At 33.8% G+C, this 18,054-nt stretch overlaps 1 protein-coding gene across 5 annotated transcripts in view; it reads left to right on the top strand.

The window, feature by feature from the left end:
• Positions 1 to 445: 445 nt before the first annotated feature.
• Positions 446 to 18,054, top strand: part of GYG2 (glycogenin 2) — a 49,488-nt gene continuing 31,879 nt past the window's right edge. For 2 of the 5 annotated variants that reach the window (XM_031959043.1, XM_023500360.2), the window contains exons 1-2: positions 446 to 850; positions 1,137 to 1,362. In XM_031959043.1, coding sequence (XP_031814903.1) covers positions 1,353 to 1,362 — 10 coding nt within the window. In that variant the 5' untranslated portion in view covers positions 446 to 850; positions 1,137 to 1,352. The remainder of the gene's footprint in view (positions 851 to 1,136; positions 1,363 to 18,054) is intronic. The other 3 variants (XM_023500358.2, XM_031959044.1, XM_031959045.1) reach the window with 3 other exon arrangements.

The raw sequence follows: 18,054 nt of genomic DNA, 5'->3' as shown, positions 1-18,054 counted from the left end.
GAAGGGCAGAGTATGTTTACTTTTTGACTAATCTAGTCCGTATTGGTCACTGGTGTCTCCTTTTTGCTTACTGTTACCCACAATAGGATAAAGTCAAGTCTTCATTGCTGACACCTGCCCTGACAACACAGTCCATTTCTCTTGGCCCTATTCCTCCTTGGATAGTCTTGGTTTTTTTCTGGGAAATCCACCAATCTTCATCTCCAACTCCTCATTTAGTCCACCTATGAACCTAGGTTCACTTGTCTTCCCAATCTACAAGTAGGAAGTTTGATTTTCAGTCAGTAAAGTTTTACAGGATTGTTCTCCATTTATTAGGATGGATGGATTTCTGCAAGAGACCAGGGTTCTGGCCTTTTGCCCATTCCCCCTGAGGCCACTGTAAACATTGACTTTGGGGCTGATGGGTTAAAGGTTAAATGTTCTAGCATAGAAGTCACTGGATATTTAGAGGACGGGAAAGGGGAGCGCTCCTCTCCTTCCCTTCATCTTCCTCTAATTAATAACGAGATGTACCTCTGTGTCCCTAAAGATCCTGGGGTTAGGGGCGATCGGTGGGACAGAGAGGACTGAAGGGGTTCTGGAGCTACAGTGCTTGCTTGGACTAGGGTGGGGGGCGGCTGCACAGAGGCAGGGGCGGAGCCGGCTTTCCAGCTAGCGACCAATCCCGGCGGGCAGAAGGCTCCAGGGACTCTCGGCTCTCCAGACCTGGACTACAGAGGCTGCCCAAGTTCTGTAGGGAAGAGGTAGCCCCCGATTCAGCTGGGGGGAAAGGGAGGAAGTCGAGCGGGGTGCAGGGTTACTCCGGGCCGGAGCGGGTTTGAGCGTATCCCTATTCAGCACCCACTAGGTTCGGGGCCGGGGATGGGGGCACAATTGGCGTTGGGGAAAGGGCACTGACCGAGTGTAAAAAAGGAGGGAGAGCCACTCGCAGGTGTGGAAGGGGAGGAAGGAGAGAGGCGTGGGCGAAAGCAGTTCAGTCCCAGGGATGTCATGCCCTTGGCAATCAGAGTATTTGCGGGTGAGCTTGGACGCTCGGCGGCGGGGGTATGCTTGACTGCTTCTGCTGACGGAGGGGGAGGGGACATTTGCAGCAGTGGGCAGATCGAGGGAAATTAATTTATTCTCTTTTGCAGGCAAGAGACCTGTAAAATCAGACAAGGTTTTCCATGCTTTTCTCCATTCCCCATCCCCCACACCCTCTTCCTCTGGAGAAATCTCATCTGTTCATCTTGGGCCCCTTCTGGGAGCTATTGAGGCTCTGTAGTTGCTGCTTTTTCACTGTGGGCTGGAGTGCAGACATTCACATATACACGCCCCCTGTTCTCATCCCCTTATCCTGTTGGCTTTAGATGATGTCTGGTAAGTAGATGTATTTTCTTCCCTTTTTCAACCCTGGGGGTGGTAAACAAGCCATTTATTTTGAGTGTCTTCTTCAGTGGTAAATTTGCAGTTCCTGTAATTGATTCTACTGTGGGTATATATTTCATGTTAACTTTTCCTCCTTGACTGCCCTTGTTGGGAAGCAAAGCAAGGAAAATCATTTTCAGTTATTTACTGCTATCGGGATGCTTTGTCATAAATAGACCAGACACACTAGAAATTTTACCATCTGGCTAGAGAGCTGATAGGAATTAGACTCCTCCTATCTTTGGGTTTCCTGTAGTAATGAGAATTTATCTTTCCAAGTGTTGGTTTCTTTTATAGTATATTTGTAGAATGCCGTGAAGCATGGCACAGTGGAAAGATCTCTGGACTTGGAGCCGGAAGATTTTGCACCTTCCCCGCCTTAATTTTATATATGTGGGTTTCCAGGCAAGGTCTATAATCAGTTTCTTCATGTTTAAAAGCTTCTTCATATGTAAAAACTAAAAGCCTGTTTATCTAGCTTCCAGTTTTATATATATATATATATATATATATATATATATATATATATATATATATATATGCATACACACACATATATATATATATACTTAATACACATTCATACATATACAGATATATACATACAAACATATAGCATATAAAGTATGTAATAAATACTATATTCATATATAAATATTTTGTCAATCATAAACATAGCCTCCATTTTTATTAGTAATACTGTTCTTAGTTCATTTTTTCTTTCAGCAAAATCATTTCAAAATTATAATCAGAATCTTTATATCCTTAATGAATATGCATTTGCTTCAGAAGTATTTTTAAAGCCATGTAGCTTTTAATCACCAAACACAAATATGTGTGTATGTGTGCTCTAATATATTTTTACACAAATATATAATCTAAGATAGTCAATGATGTTATCTCAATAAGATTTTCCAGAATTTAGGGAACAGTAAGTAAATTTATTCAAACAACTTGCTCTCAGTTTAAAAATACTCCAGAGTAGTTACTTTGCACATTTTCTGATTACTAAATCCAATTTGGGTCAAATCTAATCACCAGAAAGTGAGTTTACTCATTTCCTCATCTTTAAACATAATGAATATATAAAAATGAAAAGTTGATCTTAGAAACCCATAGTGATGACATTTAGATTCACCTTTATAAGAAATAAGATGTTGTATCTCTGTGTGACCATAAGTATATTGCTTATACTCTATACTTCTGTTCCACTAAGCTATAAGATAGATAATAATTAAATATTTCAATGATCCATTAATCTCATTGTTTCTAGATTCTATGTGTGTAGACTGATTCATCTATCTATGCATCCTAAGTGATTCTTGTCTTTATTCTTCTGCAAAATCTCTACCTGATGTAGTTGTGGCTTTCTTCTAGTTCTTTTTACATTTTGTAGATTCCATTGAATCACTCTTATCTTATTTATTTGCTTATTATTTGCTATTTATTTTATCTTATTATTTGCTCAAACCTCATTCCTGATTTACCTCCTTTTCACGTTAATTTTAAAAAAAAATTCTCATAATGGATATCTATTGATATCATTTTGTTATGCCTCTTCTAAAGCACAAATTATGATTAGTATTTTGCTGTTGTTTCTTTGGGACCACAATGAATCTCCTTGTCCATTGGATCACACATAGTTTACTAAAGATATCCAGCTCACTCTTTCTGGGCCCTACTTGTGATTTTTATGTTCTGATGTACTACCTCAATGGTCTTGCAATTCCAGTTGCTTACCATAATCTTGAGAATAGGTATTTTTCTTCTATTTAGTTTTTTTTTCTGGCATGCATTTTAAGTTCATTTCTTTTGAATAATTTAGACATCATTGAGAAGATGCTGAATATTTTGGTGCTTGATTAGTAAGCATAATATTATCTACATGAAGTGATGGACTATGGGTATGAGATAGCATATACTCTTAACAGTTATGTAAAAAGTGTTGGTTTTTCTGAACTGCTTTCCCTTAAAATATTTATTACAATGGATGGCTGAATGGGGGGGGAAGGGACATATTTGGAAAGGAATGTGATGTGAAAACAAAAAGTACAAATAAAAACAAGATATTCCACCTCATAGTATCCACAAGTAGAAGAATTTTAAGAGATTTTGCCATCTCTAGACTGATCATTTTTTTCCCTTTATGAAACATTATTCATGACAATTTGAACACTTTTGGCTAGTATATGTCTCCTTGATTTCTTCCTAGCTTGTTTTTTTTTTTTAATAATTAGAAGTTCACAAGCTAATTGTACAATATTTCAGAGTCTGATTCTTTTTGTACAGCAAAATAACGTTTTGGTCATGTATACTTTTTGTGTATCTAATTTATATTTTAATGTACTTAACATCTACTGGTCATCCTGCCATTTGGGGAAGAGGGTGGGAGGTAAGCGGTGAAAAATTGGAACAAGAGGTTTGGCAATTGTTAATGCTGTGAAGTTACCCATGCATATATCCTGTAAATAAAAGGCTATTAAATAAAAAAATTAAAAAAAATAATTAGAAGTTCCTTAAAAAATTATCTCTGAGATTTCATTTATCTGAGATCTTAACATTTGTATGAAAGACTCTTTACTGTAGAAGAACTGCATTGTGCCTTAAATCAAATGCTTCCTCCTCCCCCATCATCCCCAGGCAACAAGAAATAACCTCTGCATAAACTTTTGTTTTATGCATCTTTTGGTCATTATGCGGTTGTATGGTTGTGATGTGCTATGGGGAATCATAAAAAGAACTTCCTAATTATTTCTCACATTTTTATCCAAAGTATCCTCTGTGTACCTGTAGATCATTCTCATAAATATTTTGTAAGCATAAGAAAATAGGAATAGGTATTATTGCTTTGCTCTTTTTGATATTTTCTCATTCTTTTGGTTATCTTCAATTCCTTGAGATATTTTGTAAAATAATCTTGCGATGCTTTCAAGACTATGTCAGTTTCTTTAAAGTATTTTTTGTCTAGTCTAGGTTATTTCCCCAGTTTCTTCTTCCTAAATTAATTTCTGCTTATTTTTTTTTTAATCACACATTGAGGAGTAAAGCATTAGTCTCCAATGAAGTGCTTGTTTTGTGATATAATGATATAAATATCATTTATTGATATATGACTAATGATATAAATAGATTTTTATGGAGTGCTGACACATTACTACCAAGTTCCTTTTCTTATCCTCCTGTTTTATCTATCAATGATCTTAGCATAATGTGACTACTTTGAGTTTCATATCAAACATTCATAGAATTGTTTTTGATATGCTTGCATTTCACTTTAAAAAAGATAGTTCTACTTTTAAGCAATTGCTTTGGAAAAGGTGATACTACTGTCATTTCCATCATTTTCTTAATCTTTTTGGATGAAGGTGTTCATTGTATGCAGTACACTCAAACACACATACACACGTGCATGTACACACAGATGTGTACTCATACATATATAGTTTCTAAGTAATTTGGAAATATGCCCCAGGCTTAAGGAATTAAATTCTCCTGAGTCTTTAATTTTTAAAGGTTGTCATAATTACAACATATACTGTATACACAAATGTGTATAAAAATATAAGACCATATGTGTGACATGTATATACGCATTTATGTGTATGCACATATGTATATAGGAATATATGCATGTTACATTATCCCATTTATCAAAGTGACTAAATATCAAAATATATACTAAGTTGAATTGGAAGAGTTTATTTTCTTGCTGGAATTTCTTTTGCTTTTTATTCTCTGCAACAGATATTGGTGCATAAATTACAATTATCCTCACTATATTCTTTTTTTTTTCTTATGCTCATGATGAACACTACATGACAAGATGGTAGAGTTCCATCAAATGATGCTTTTTGTTGCCTTTATGTACATTCTGAAAGCAATTCCAGGAACTCCTTGCCTCTCTGAGGAAGGCCAGTGAGTCATCTTTTCATTTAGCTGCACATTTCCTTTTTGTTAATGTTTTTTAATTACATGTATATTGATGATGATATGCTTCTTCTCTGTTAACTTAGCATTTGTTTGGCCCTTGAACAAATCTCATGTTTACAATACCCATTAATTATATATAGATTGTCTAAAAATTGTTTGATTCTTAGCACATAGTATATTTCCTTTTCTGCTATTTTGATTGTCTGAAAATTGTTTGATTTTTAGCACATAGTATATTTCCTTTTCTGCTATTTCTTTATCATCTCTTCTGGAGAAAGAGGATACACAGAATTGAAGGCCAGTTAATGTTTTTTATTATATGTTGTTGCCAATATCAAACTCCAGTTGTTGCCATAATTTAACATAGTAGCTTACCTGCTGATGATATGCCTGCCATTCTTTGCTATGCTGTCCTCAAAAAGGTTGCTGTCATTTTGCTACTTGGAACTAAACTATTTTGGTGCAGTATCTTCCAGAGCTTATGTTCTAATGACAGAATCTTTGAGAAACCAGGGTCACATCCTTAGTACAATCATAAAAGATTTTTGAGGAGGTATAACAATAATTGCTGATGTTTATGTGGTGATTTGACATTTAAACACCTTTTATATACTTGATCTAATATATCCTCACAACAATCTTGTGAGTAATGAAGATCACACTAACGTACTTTTATACTGTCATATTTTATTATTTTTATTTTAAAGATCTACTTGTTTAAAATATTAGTAAAAATAAATATCTGACATCCTGGGATACTGTTTTAATAGGTTGTTTTGAGAAACTAGAAAATTATGTCTAATTATTGTGCTCTTGTTGCTTTTATTCCTCCTGTCTGAGAAAGGAGAGTAGTCAGTATATTTTTTAGATTGTAAACAGCATACTATTTTTAAGAGTGAGTATACCACAGAATGTCCCTCCTGTAAGGCAACAGAAAAATGTCTGTGTAGTTTGCTTGTTTGGATTTCTCCAATTTGAAAACCATTTAAAATAAGCATTTAAAATTGATTTTAATCAACATTGGAATTTGCAATGTAGACTTTATGTAAACACCAACTATTTACCAAAAAACCCCAAATCTTCAATGAATGAAAATAACAGAAGCTCTTTCTCTGGTAGATCTGAATTATTTTGAAGGATAGAACAGCTATAGATGGGTACTGTTCTTAGATTCCCATTTAATGTTTAAACCTGTACCATTGCTCAAATTTGATTGCATAAAGCATGTTCTTTTTCCTAAGACATGCTGTTATGTTACATAGAGCATACCTTCAATCCCCTCAGCTTCTTCACTCATTCATTCCAACCTACATCACTTTGGTCCTCTTGACAAAATTACCTTTCACCACAGCATTTTATTCCTTGGAATCTATCTCCTTTACAAAATGATGATGATGGCCTTTAGAAATTCGACCTCCAAATGTCATTTTTCATTTGCTAGTGAAAGACTTGGGTCCCAAGAGGCTAGAGTGCAGTAATTTTAAAAATGTCTTAGGAATATGAGCATATATTTGAATTTAATAAACATGTATCAAACTCCTGACTGAGGCACTGTTTCAGGTGCTGAAGAGACAGTGATGAAAATAATACAGATCAACAGTGTTCAAGTTCTCTTGTGACACATGACTGGGGTAGTCACTTTATTTTCTTGGTTTTGGTTTCTTCATCAACAAAATGGGGATAATATTGCTAATTACCACCCTATAGATCTGTTTTGAGGATCTAATGATATATATAAAATGCTTTGCAAATTTTAAAGCATCATATAAATGTATGTTATCATTAAGTAAATCTTTTGAAGAATTCTCCTTTTCTATTCTATACAGATAATTCTAATATTTAGAATCAAAATTCTGTTCATATACTTTCCTCTTTATCAGCAAATTTTGGTATTCATTAAGTTTTCTTATTACAATGTAAAGGTTATTTTAAAAATTTGAACTAGATGCATATATACCTTTTTCCTATCCTCTTTTTTTTTCTTTTTTTCACAATACTATTTTTCCAATTACTTGTAAAGATAATTTTCAACATTCATTTTTGTAAGATTTTGAGTTCCATATTTTTCTCTCTTCCTTCCCCTTTCCCCAAGATAGCAAGTAGCCTGATATAGGTTATATATTTACAGTCATTTTATACATCTTTCCATATTAGTCATGTTGTGAAAGAAAAATCTGAACAAAAGGGCCTATCCTCTATTCTTTTATAAAAGGTAAACTTTGAATATTTGGGGAAAAAACTAATGTTGATCCAATATCACACAGAGCTCCAGGTATCTGGCAGATGGCCATAAGTCCAGAAGCAGCATGGGTTTGAAGGAGAGGAAGGAAAGAAAACACTGAGGAGAATTAATGTTCTTGCTTTAAATGCATGTAATCTCCAGTTTGACAGTACAAAGAATAAAAACACCTATGTTTCTAAATCAGAGGGAGCCAGATTCATTCCAAAGGCTCAGTAAGGAGGTCATCTTCCTCATGTTCTAAGGAATTCAGATAGCTAAGTGAATAGAACTGTTATGTTTTTAAGTTGTGAAATTTAAATTCAAAAAAATTTTTTGTTTCATAACCTTGGAATATCTTATAATATGATCATATTTCTATAAAATCTTCATGAATCCATTAAAACATACAGACTATACCATTGATTTTTACCGAATTAATTAGTTTACTTTAATTAACCTTATAGTAAATTAACAATAAGATCATGTTAGTACTGAAACTTCTCTCTCAAAAGTTAGTTTTCCTCATCACTATGTCTAATAGACTTTTCTCAGAACTTATATTCCTGTCATATTGATCTTTATTTATTGTTTAATGCTTTTGAATATCCCGAATTTGTTCTTCATTTTTCTTTTATCTGCCCCTTTCTTTTCTATCTTCTTCCCTAGTTTCTCTTCATTGAGTTACAGAGATTTGAGTTTAAATTCTGCTTCCAATATTTACTAACTGTGTCACCACATTCAAGCCTCTTAAACTTTCTGAGTTTTAGCTTCTTCATCTGTAAAATAAGGATAATTATATCTGTAGTCCTCCCTCATGGAGTAATTATTAGTTTCCTTCAAATTGTAGTTTAAGTTCTATCTTCTACATGATGTCTTTTCCTTCCAAAATTATCATGTATTTATTTGCACACTCCCTCTTCTTTGTTTCTATAGCTCAGTATCACTTGTTTAGACTATTACAATAACTATTTAATAGACCTTGATAATTTGATTTCCTTCTTTTCCAATCCATCTTTCACAAATGTCTCAATATAGCATTTATAATAGTCATGGATTTATAAAAGTTATGTCAGCAAATCTCAAGTTCAGATAAGTCTCACAAGGTTGTAACAGTTTTAAGCAGTGTGTTATAATGGAAAGAACATTGATTAAGAGATAAATTGAGCAACTATAATATTAAGTTATTGCTGTGTGCCAAGTATTTCAGTAGATATTGGGTATAGAACAACAAATGTGAAACATTTTCCTGTCCTTAGGGAGCTGGAAAGTTTATTGGAAAGAACATGTATGTGTATATATGTATACACATATGTATACATGTGTACAAGGTATTTATATCTATATACACATATACATGCATACATACATAATCTGACTTCGAGTCTGACTTTTGATGCTATTTTTGTGACCTTGTACAAATTATTCTCTAGACCTTAGATTCTCAACTGAAATGAGGAGATTGTATGTGATGATCTTAAGGTCCCTTAAGGTTATAAATCTAGCTATAAGAGTGGCCAAACAATGGATTTTATGACTCTTGTCCTGTTTAGTAAGCTAAATTGGAGGAAGCTCATAATCAGAAGGTTGGCCTTCAGGTAATTAAATTATTTTAGTCATAGCAACTCAAAACAAATGCTGAAGACTAAGAAAAACTACTGTTATGGAGTATTGAATGGAGTATTTATAGTGGCAAAAATCAGTGCATATTGAACTGTTGAAACAATCATCATATATATTTCAGCAAATATTTAAAGTCAGGGTTCAAAAAACCAAAAGAAACAAAAATTTCAAAGATGATGGAAATGATGGATTGGTTTCATATACTTTATACACTGTCTAAACTGGATTACCTGTTACTTAACATAATGGCCCTTGCCTATATCACATTGTTGCCTTTACTTGTGCTTTATCCCGTGTTCCTTTACTAGCCACCCTCACCCCTACCCAACTTGTTGAAATCTTGTCCATTCTTTACATTTTTATTCAAATGTCCCTTCATTCATAAAGTCTTTCCTGCTTTCCCCCTTCATATTTTCTTCCAAAGGGCAATTATTGTTCTTCTTAGAACTCCACATAGCACTTTGGTAAAAACTTGATTACACATCTATATATTATTTTGCATCACAGTTCATTTTTATGTGTAATTTCTCCCTTTTAGACTATAGCTGGGACCCAAATAGTATGAATGATAAGTTTTCTGAAGTGTTGCATTATTAAAAATTGTATTTCCATTGGACTGGAATTAATTACCATTCTTCACATAATTACAGTTTTAAATAATGTGAATTCAAATCCATGTAACTATTTTGGAGAATTGACTATTGGATTAAATGGGACCTAAGCTTTGTGAGCTCAGGGGACATGGCTATTTTTAAACTTTAAAGATTTTCCCTACTACCTAGGATACTTCACACATAGTGAGCCCTTACTCAATGTTATCCTATGTGAATCTTTTACTAAACAAGCGGTTATAACACAAAATAGAATGATGTAAATGATTACTTTTATAGAAATAAAAGCAAAATGCTACAAACATTCAAAAAACTAAGGAATCCCCCATTTGGGAAGATGGGGAAAGACGTTATGGATGAGATTATGGTAGACTTGTATAAGGGAATGAGAAGAACTGGAGATGATGGAGAAGGTGGAAATTTGTCTCAGGGAAAGGAAATATCAAAAGTATGGAGGTAAGAAAATTAGAGTTAGCAATGTATAAGGTAATTTTCCAGAGATATCTCTCTCTCTACATATTTAGCTATCTAAATATCTGTCCCATGGCCCTGGAAAACTGGAGTATTCATTAGACTATATATATGCATATGTTTATAATTCATTTATATATGATACATTTATATATGCAATATATGAAGCCATATGTATTTGTCAGAAATGGAGTAATAGGAGATTCATTTGGTAGGAAAAGTTAGGGGCATATGTGATGGAGGACCTTGATTTACAGGACTTCAAATTATACATAAGTTTGTAGGATTGGGCACGTCATTAATGTTTTTGAACTCTAGAGTAATACTTTTATATAAACTGGAAATGTAGGAAGGATTGGAATGGAGATTGAAATCAGCTTGATTCTTTGATATTCTTTAATGATGTTTAGTGGTCCTGGAGTCACAGTAGTTATAGGATACTGGGAGTTAACCAGAGGTGAGGACCCATACCTGTTGATGATGACCCACAAGTCTAGAATATTAGAAGATCAGATGTGCAAGGTATTTTAAGATTATAGTTTATAAAACTTTAGTCAATCATGTGATCAAAGCTGAAATAAAGGAAGCCAGAATGAGGGAGATAATTTGAAAACAAGAATGAATTAGGAGTTCAGATGTCATCATAAAAATATGGCCATATGGAACAGGTGGATTTCTAGAAAGTTTATTGACAATTTATTGAGTTGAAATCAATTATCTTAATTAGATTAAAAACCTATTTGGTTCATTCAAGACCTTTTTGGAATCATTCGTATGCTAGGCCGCCCGTGAGTAGAATGATGAAGGAGTATGCTAGGGCAAGTATAGTATTGGTAGTTGATAGTTGGATGGCTCAGAGTAGTTAGAAGAATTTCAAAGTTCTATATCTTAGAGATGGTGAAATTCTAAGAGTTGGTAAATTTCATGGTATTCTCCTTTTACTATATAGCTGAAATGGGGAGAAGGTTTTGGAGGTGAAGAATTTCAGTAAAGCTTGCAATCAAATTGATAGGGGGGAAAATCATCATGAATGCTTAAATCTCCTAAGATAATGGCAAGAATTGGGTAGGAGAAGAGTATCATGAGTCAAGTAATGTGGTCACTGAGTAATTGGGAATAGTGTAAATATATAATGTAAATGAGGATGATATATGGTCATCAGAGCTTAATGTATTTCTGGCCCTTAAAAAAAAAAGTTCATGAAGGATGATGATAGAAGAATGAGATATGGAGATGACAAGGAGAGAAAAGAGTATGCAAAACTTTTTTATACTCTTATAAATCAGGGAAATTGGAAGAACTACTCTCTATTAAAGTATGTATGATTTTCCCTTTAGTATCTACTATCTTATCTGATATCTTATCAGTCCTGATAATTCCAAATTCTTGGGTTCATTCTCTTTTAAATTTAGTAACTCAAATGATATTATATATTTATTTTTGAAACTAAGGTTGGAGGAAAGATAAATTCTTACTGAGTAGAAAAGAGGGATTGGATAGTCTGTTTGTAAAATGCTTATCCCAAATTTTTCAACTTCAATTAATATAGTTAACAAGATATTCTATGCCTTGGTACCTTTCTCAATGGAAAACATTTTTGTGTTATAGAATGTATAACATAATATAGGCATAAATTCTGTGTGAACAGGTTTAGATATTTCCATTGAACTAATCAGTCAGTTTAAACTAGGAGGGGAAACGTGTCTGACTCTCTCGACAAAATGAAATGATAGTGAAAGGAATGTACTGGGTTAGACACATGTCTAGGCCTAAGTATATCAGAGAAAGGGGTACTACTAACTATTTTAGTAACTGCTTTGGCAGTTTCCTTCCTTTCAGGCAGGAAAAATAGTTAAACACTCTCTTGGGCCTGTAGTGCACATTGGGGTTGGTAAAATATGTATTAGAGAGGAAATTATGTAAAAGACAAAAACCTTGTTGATGAAGGAAAAAAATTCAAAATTGCATCCTGCTTCCACATTTGTAAAGCTTTCTCTGTTTAGTTTCCTTTTTTCCTAACGTACTTTTAAAAAAATTCAACCTCATTTAATTTGTCATGCCATATGCTGTAAGTTTTAAAAATAATATGTCCTACTAAATAAAAGGTCTGGTAAGAGGAAATGTTAAGAAGGCTGCTGATCATAACACTTCAGGCATTTAAAGTATAAAACACATAAATATGTTTCAGATGTTTATATCAAAATGCCAAAATTCCCACTTGTCTGATATTTCCTCCACAATAACAGAATTCAAACTAGACATCTAGAGAAATTTTGAAGAATCTACAGTGTGGAATGGCTATAATGATCCACAACTTCAAAACACTAGAAAATTAACCCTCTGGATAATCTGAATTATGTTGCTTATGTGAGTTCTACCATGGATCTATTTTGTCACTACCTATTCTTAGGACTATCTTTGGCTTCAACCTACTTTGGCCACTCATCTCTCCTCATAACCAAGAAAATAAAACTAAATATGAAATCTTCTTCTGTATGATGGCAATCTGATAAAGAAAGCCAACTTTGCTCATTAAAGGGATCAATAGTGACTTGTTAGTATCCACATCAATAATGAAATTCAGCACATTTAATCATATGAGAACTTAATAGACTACACTTCTGTTTTGTACTCGGTTGCTTTCCAAAATAAGTTTATTACAGTAGTCACTTCAGTACACAATTTAGATTATAGTGAGGAAAGAATCAGGATTTGGAGTAAAGGGTGTAAAACTTAATTTGGGAAAACTGGTTTTGAATCAAAGCTAAGACATTTCTTAGGCATATGTACATGGATAAATCATTACTTCAATTCTCCCATTGGCAAAATGGGACTAATAACACTTGTATCTTCCTTAGAAGATTGTTGTAAGGAAAGTACTTTATAAATCTTAGGCACTAGATAAATGTAATTTTTTTTCTCTTGAGAATATCACCTGAAAGTTAACATACTTTCTTAGAATCCAGAGTGATCATCACTATGAAAGAACCTGGAATTTTCTTTCTTAGCCCAACAGTACTCAATGTAAATTGAAGGAGAATATAAAGAATGTCTAGAAAGACTCATTTATATAGTTTTTCCTTTTGAAATATTAGTAACAAAGAATCTACTATGTGAAATTTAATTCATTTTATGATTTCATTTAGTACTTATATGATTTTTAGTACTATTGGAGTCTTACAAAACTCAGGAATTACTGTAGTCTATTTTTTGGAAAGCTAAGATACTGTGTGGTCTGGGCACTAGGCTTCATGCTAGGAATTCAAATTTCTCAAGACAATGCAGTGGCCTTGGGCAAGGCTCAGTATTTCTCAGTGTGTCTCTTTTCCTCATAGAACCTATTGTCTTTATCTTGGCAACGAGCTCTCAGGGGCCTGAGAGACAAACTTGTTTGAAAGTTGCTATAGAAGTGGAAAGTAGTGGTATGTATGTGAACTTTGTTGTTGTACTGTAAACTGGGTCAGATAACACTATTTTTTGTATCCCTAGTGAGAAGTTATGGAGAGAGAGAATCTTTTCTCTTAATGAAATACTATCACCTCCCTCTCCACCTTCACTCTCAGAATTGAAGTGTTCTTTTAATCTGATTTTTGAAACAGGTAGAGATTTTGATTATGAGTCGACTGTGCCTAAACACAATTATCTTGGCAAGAAATTCATGTCTTTCTGCTTAAAAACATCAAAATATTTACTAAAGTGGTTATACAAAAACATTGCTAGTGATAAAATATTACAAATTATTGAAAAAGATATTTGGCATGTATATTCTTTAATAAAACAAATACTTGAAATGATAAAGTCTAGATTACCATATGATACTCAGTATTTCTTTCTACTGACATTTGTGATTTCTGCCACAACTTGGCAAATCACCTAAATTTGTGGTATTCACAATACATTCATCAGGAATGGTCTCTGATTGTTACATAGCCATAGGCTCTAGACTTATAATTAAATTTGTATTTAAAAACTCTCCCAGATGAGAAATCTTAGTCTACCAATGCACGTCAGTCATTTCTCTGCAACTTATACTCAGAGAATTGCTTGCAGCACTAAAACACTTCAGTGTCTTGCCTAGTGTCATGTAGCTGATATATTTCAATGATGGGACTTGTACTCTGGCTTCTCTTCCATGGTTGCCTCTAGTCACTAAGGAATATAGTCTTTGGCTCTTAAATGAAGAGAATAAAGCTAGCTAAAAACTGTATTGTTAAATGACTAAGTCAGAAATCATCATCATTGAGAAAAATTTCATGACAAAGCATTTTGCTTTGCCTCACATGGAGGTATTTGGGTTTCACCCAAATAGTCTTACTTTTGCTTAATATGCCAAAATAATTGTCCTAACTCTCAGTTTAGTTTAGACTTGACTCATCTTTTTTGTTTTTTCAACAGTCTTCTGAATGATTAATTAGAAATCACTACTTAATTGAAAAAGATACATTAGGAAATTTATGAAATAAAATAAAAATCCTCTTTCCCTCATTCAAACTGAGCTTCTAAAACTAAAACGCATATCCACTATGTGATTCTCTTTGAGAGTCAGCTAGTAGACACAATTAGTTTAAAGAAGCATTTACTAAGATGACACAGTAAGAGCAGTGTTTACTAAACATTCCCACCACAAAATTGGGTAACAGTCACCTAAAAACCTGCAAAGCATCCATAGGAAGAGTGAGCACAAACTTTGAGTATAATGGTAGTGAGGATGGCTAAGGAAACTCATGCTTTGGGCTACAGAGCCTCAAGGTACTTCATTATTTCCTGATGGAGTCCTTATGATAATGTACTGTTGGCACAGCGTCTCTATTTGACTAATTTCTGAGCTGGGTTCTCAGAGTTTACTCCTCTCTACAATTGTATTCTTGATTGTAGGAGTTAATTCTCAACTGAATCAAAAATCAGCTCTTTTTTCTGCTGTCAGAGGTCGTATTTAAAAAAAAAAAAGCCTGTTGCTTCAAGTCATTTTTTTCCCCTAAATCCTTGTCTTTCTGAAAAGTATGTCTATTCCAGAAATTATGCTTTCAGCTCTCTTGACCTCATGAATATGGTATCTTCTATTGCTAGTAGCTCTGCCTCTAGTCTTTGTGCTCAATGAGGGGGCAATTTTTACTCCTTATACCCTCTGTTATAGCTATAGGTATCTCTTTCATATGCTCAGTGGTCCTCAAACTTTTGTTCTTAATATCTTTGTCCTGTTAAAAATGATTGAGGATCTGTCCAAAGAGTTTTTATGTGGGTTATAGTTGTAGATATTGATCACATTAAAAATAAAAATCAATTATGAATTTGTAGACTCTATGAAAGGATTTCAGAGATTCCGAGGATACTCTGGACCAGACTTTGAGAACCACTGATATAGCTGCTCTTGTAATAGATTAGCAGGAGTCTATTCATTTTTGACTTAACTGTTATATAAATTTATTCAGAGGCATGTCATTCATTTTTAAGACAGTGGCCAGTGCTTCCTTTCTAATTGAATAATAATAACTTGTTTTTACACCACAAAGTGATCACTTGGTCTAGGCATATCTTATAATTAGTTTAAAACCTTGTGATTATATATATATTTTTTTTTTTTTTTGGGGGATTTTTCAAGGACCAATTTTCCTATATATATCCATGTGCTCATGCATATCCATCCATCCATTTTGTCATCACTGTGTGTGTCGGGGGGGGGTGAGTGTATGTGTGTGTGTGTGTGTGTGTGTGTGTGTGTGTGTGTGTGTGTGTGTGTGTAGCAGGAGAAGGGAAAAAGAAGGGAATCAGCAACTCTAAATAAATTTCTGAGTTGGAAATAGATAGAAATTATGGTTTGCATTTGTATAACGAGGGAAGGAAGGGAAAGAAGAAATAAGTATTTTTTAATTAAAGCTTTTTATTTTCAAAACATATACATGGATAATTCTTCAACATTAACCCTTGTAAAAACTTGTATTCCAATTTTCCCTCCCTCCCCCCACCTCTTCCCCATGTGGCAAGTAGTCCAATATATGTTAAACATGGTAGAAATATATGTTAAATCCAATCTATACACACGTATTTATACAATTATCTTGCTGCACAAGAAAAATCAAATTAAACTGGAAAAAAATAATGAGAAAGAAAATACAATGGAAGCAAAAAACCAACAAAAACAGTGAAAATGCTGTGTTGTAAAGCACACTCTGTTCCCAGAGTCTTCTTTCTGGGTGTAGATGGCTCACTTTATCACAAGATCATTGGAGCTGGTCTGAATCATCTCATTGTTGAAGAGAGCCATGTCCATCAGAATTGATTATCATATAATCTTGTTGTTGCCATGTATAATGATCTCCTGGTTCTGCTCAGTTCACTTAGCATCAGTTCATGTAAGTCTCTTCACCCTCTCTGAAATCATCCTGCTGGTGGTTTCTTACAGAACAATAATATTCCATAACATTCATATACCATAATTTGTTCAGCCATTCTCCAACTGACTGGGATCTACTCAGTTTTCAGTTTTTGGCCACTACGAAAAGGGCTGCTACAAACATTTTTGCACATGCGGGTCCTTTTCCCTCCTTTAAGATCTCTTTGGATTATAAACCCAGTGGAAACACTGCTGGATCAAAGGGTATGCACAGTTTGAGAACTTTTTGAGCATAGTTCCAAATTGTTCTCCAGAATGGTTGTGTTCTTTCACAATTCAACCAACAATATACCAGTGTCTTAGTTTTCCCACATCCCCTCTAACATTCGTTATTATCTTTTCCTGTCATTTTAGCCAATCTGAGAGGTGTGTAGTGGTATCTCAGAGTTGTCTTAATTTACATTTCTCTGATCATGTAACTTGAAATGGTTTCAATTTCTTCATCTGAAAATTGTCTGCTCATATCCTTTAATCACTTATCAATTGGAGAATGGATTGAATTCTTATAAATTTGAGTCAGTTCTCTATATATTTTAGAAGTGAGGCCTTTATCAGAACCTTTGAATGTAAAAATATTTTCCCAGTTTATCGCTTCCCTTCTAATCTTGTCTGCATCAGTTTTGTTTGTACAAAAACTTTTTAACTTATTATAATCAAAATTATCTATCGTGTGATCAATAATGATCTCCAGTTCTTCGTTGGTCACAAATTTCTTCCTCCTCCACAAATCTGAGAGATAAACTATCCTATATTCTTCTAATTTGCTTATAATAACATTCTTTACATCTAGATCATGAACCCATTTTGACCTTATCTTGGTATATGGTATTAGGTGGGGGGGTCTATGCCTAGTTTCTGCCATACTAATTTCCAATTTTCCCAGCAGTTTTTGTCAAATAGTGAGTTCTTATTCCAAAAGCTTGGGTCTTTGGTTTGTCAAATACTATATTGCTATAGTTATTGACTATTTTGTTCTGTGAACCTAACCTATTCCCCTGATTGACCACTCTATTTCTTAGCCAATACCAAATGGTTTTGATGACTGCTGCTTTATAATATAGTTTTAGGTCTGGCACAACTAGGCTATCTTCATTGGCATTCTTGCCCTTTTGTTCTTCCAGATGAACTTTATTATTATTTTTTGTTGATCTGTAAAATAATTTTTTGGGAGTTTGATTGGTATGGCACTAAATAGATTAGTTTAGGTAGTATTGTCATTTTTATTATGTTCGCTCAGCCTACCCAAGAGCATTTGATATTTTTTCAATTGTTTAGATCTGACTTTATTTGTGTAGAAAATTTTTGTAGTTTTGCTTATATAGTTCCTGACTTTGCCTTGACAGGTGAAATAAGCATTTATATATGGCTATTATATGCCAGGCACTGTGCTAAGTGCTTTT

This window comes from Sarcophilus harrisii, chromosome 3, assembly GCF_902635505.1.
Source record: "Sarcophilus harrisii chromosome 3, mSarHar1.11, whole genome shotgun sequence".
Classification (NCBI taxonomy): domain Eukaryota; kingdom Metazoa; phylum Chordata; class Mammalia; order Dasyuromorphia; family Dasyuridae; genus Sarcophilus; species Sarcophilus harrisii.
This window is presented reverse-complemented; position numbering and strand designations above follow the sequence as displayed.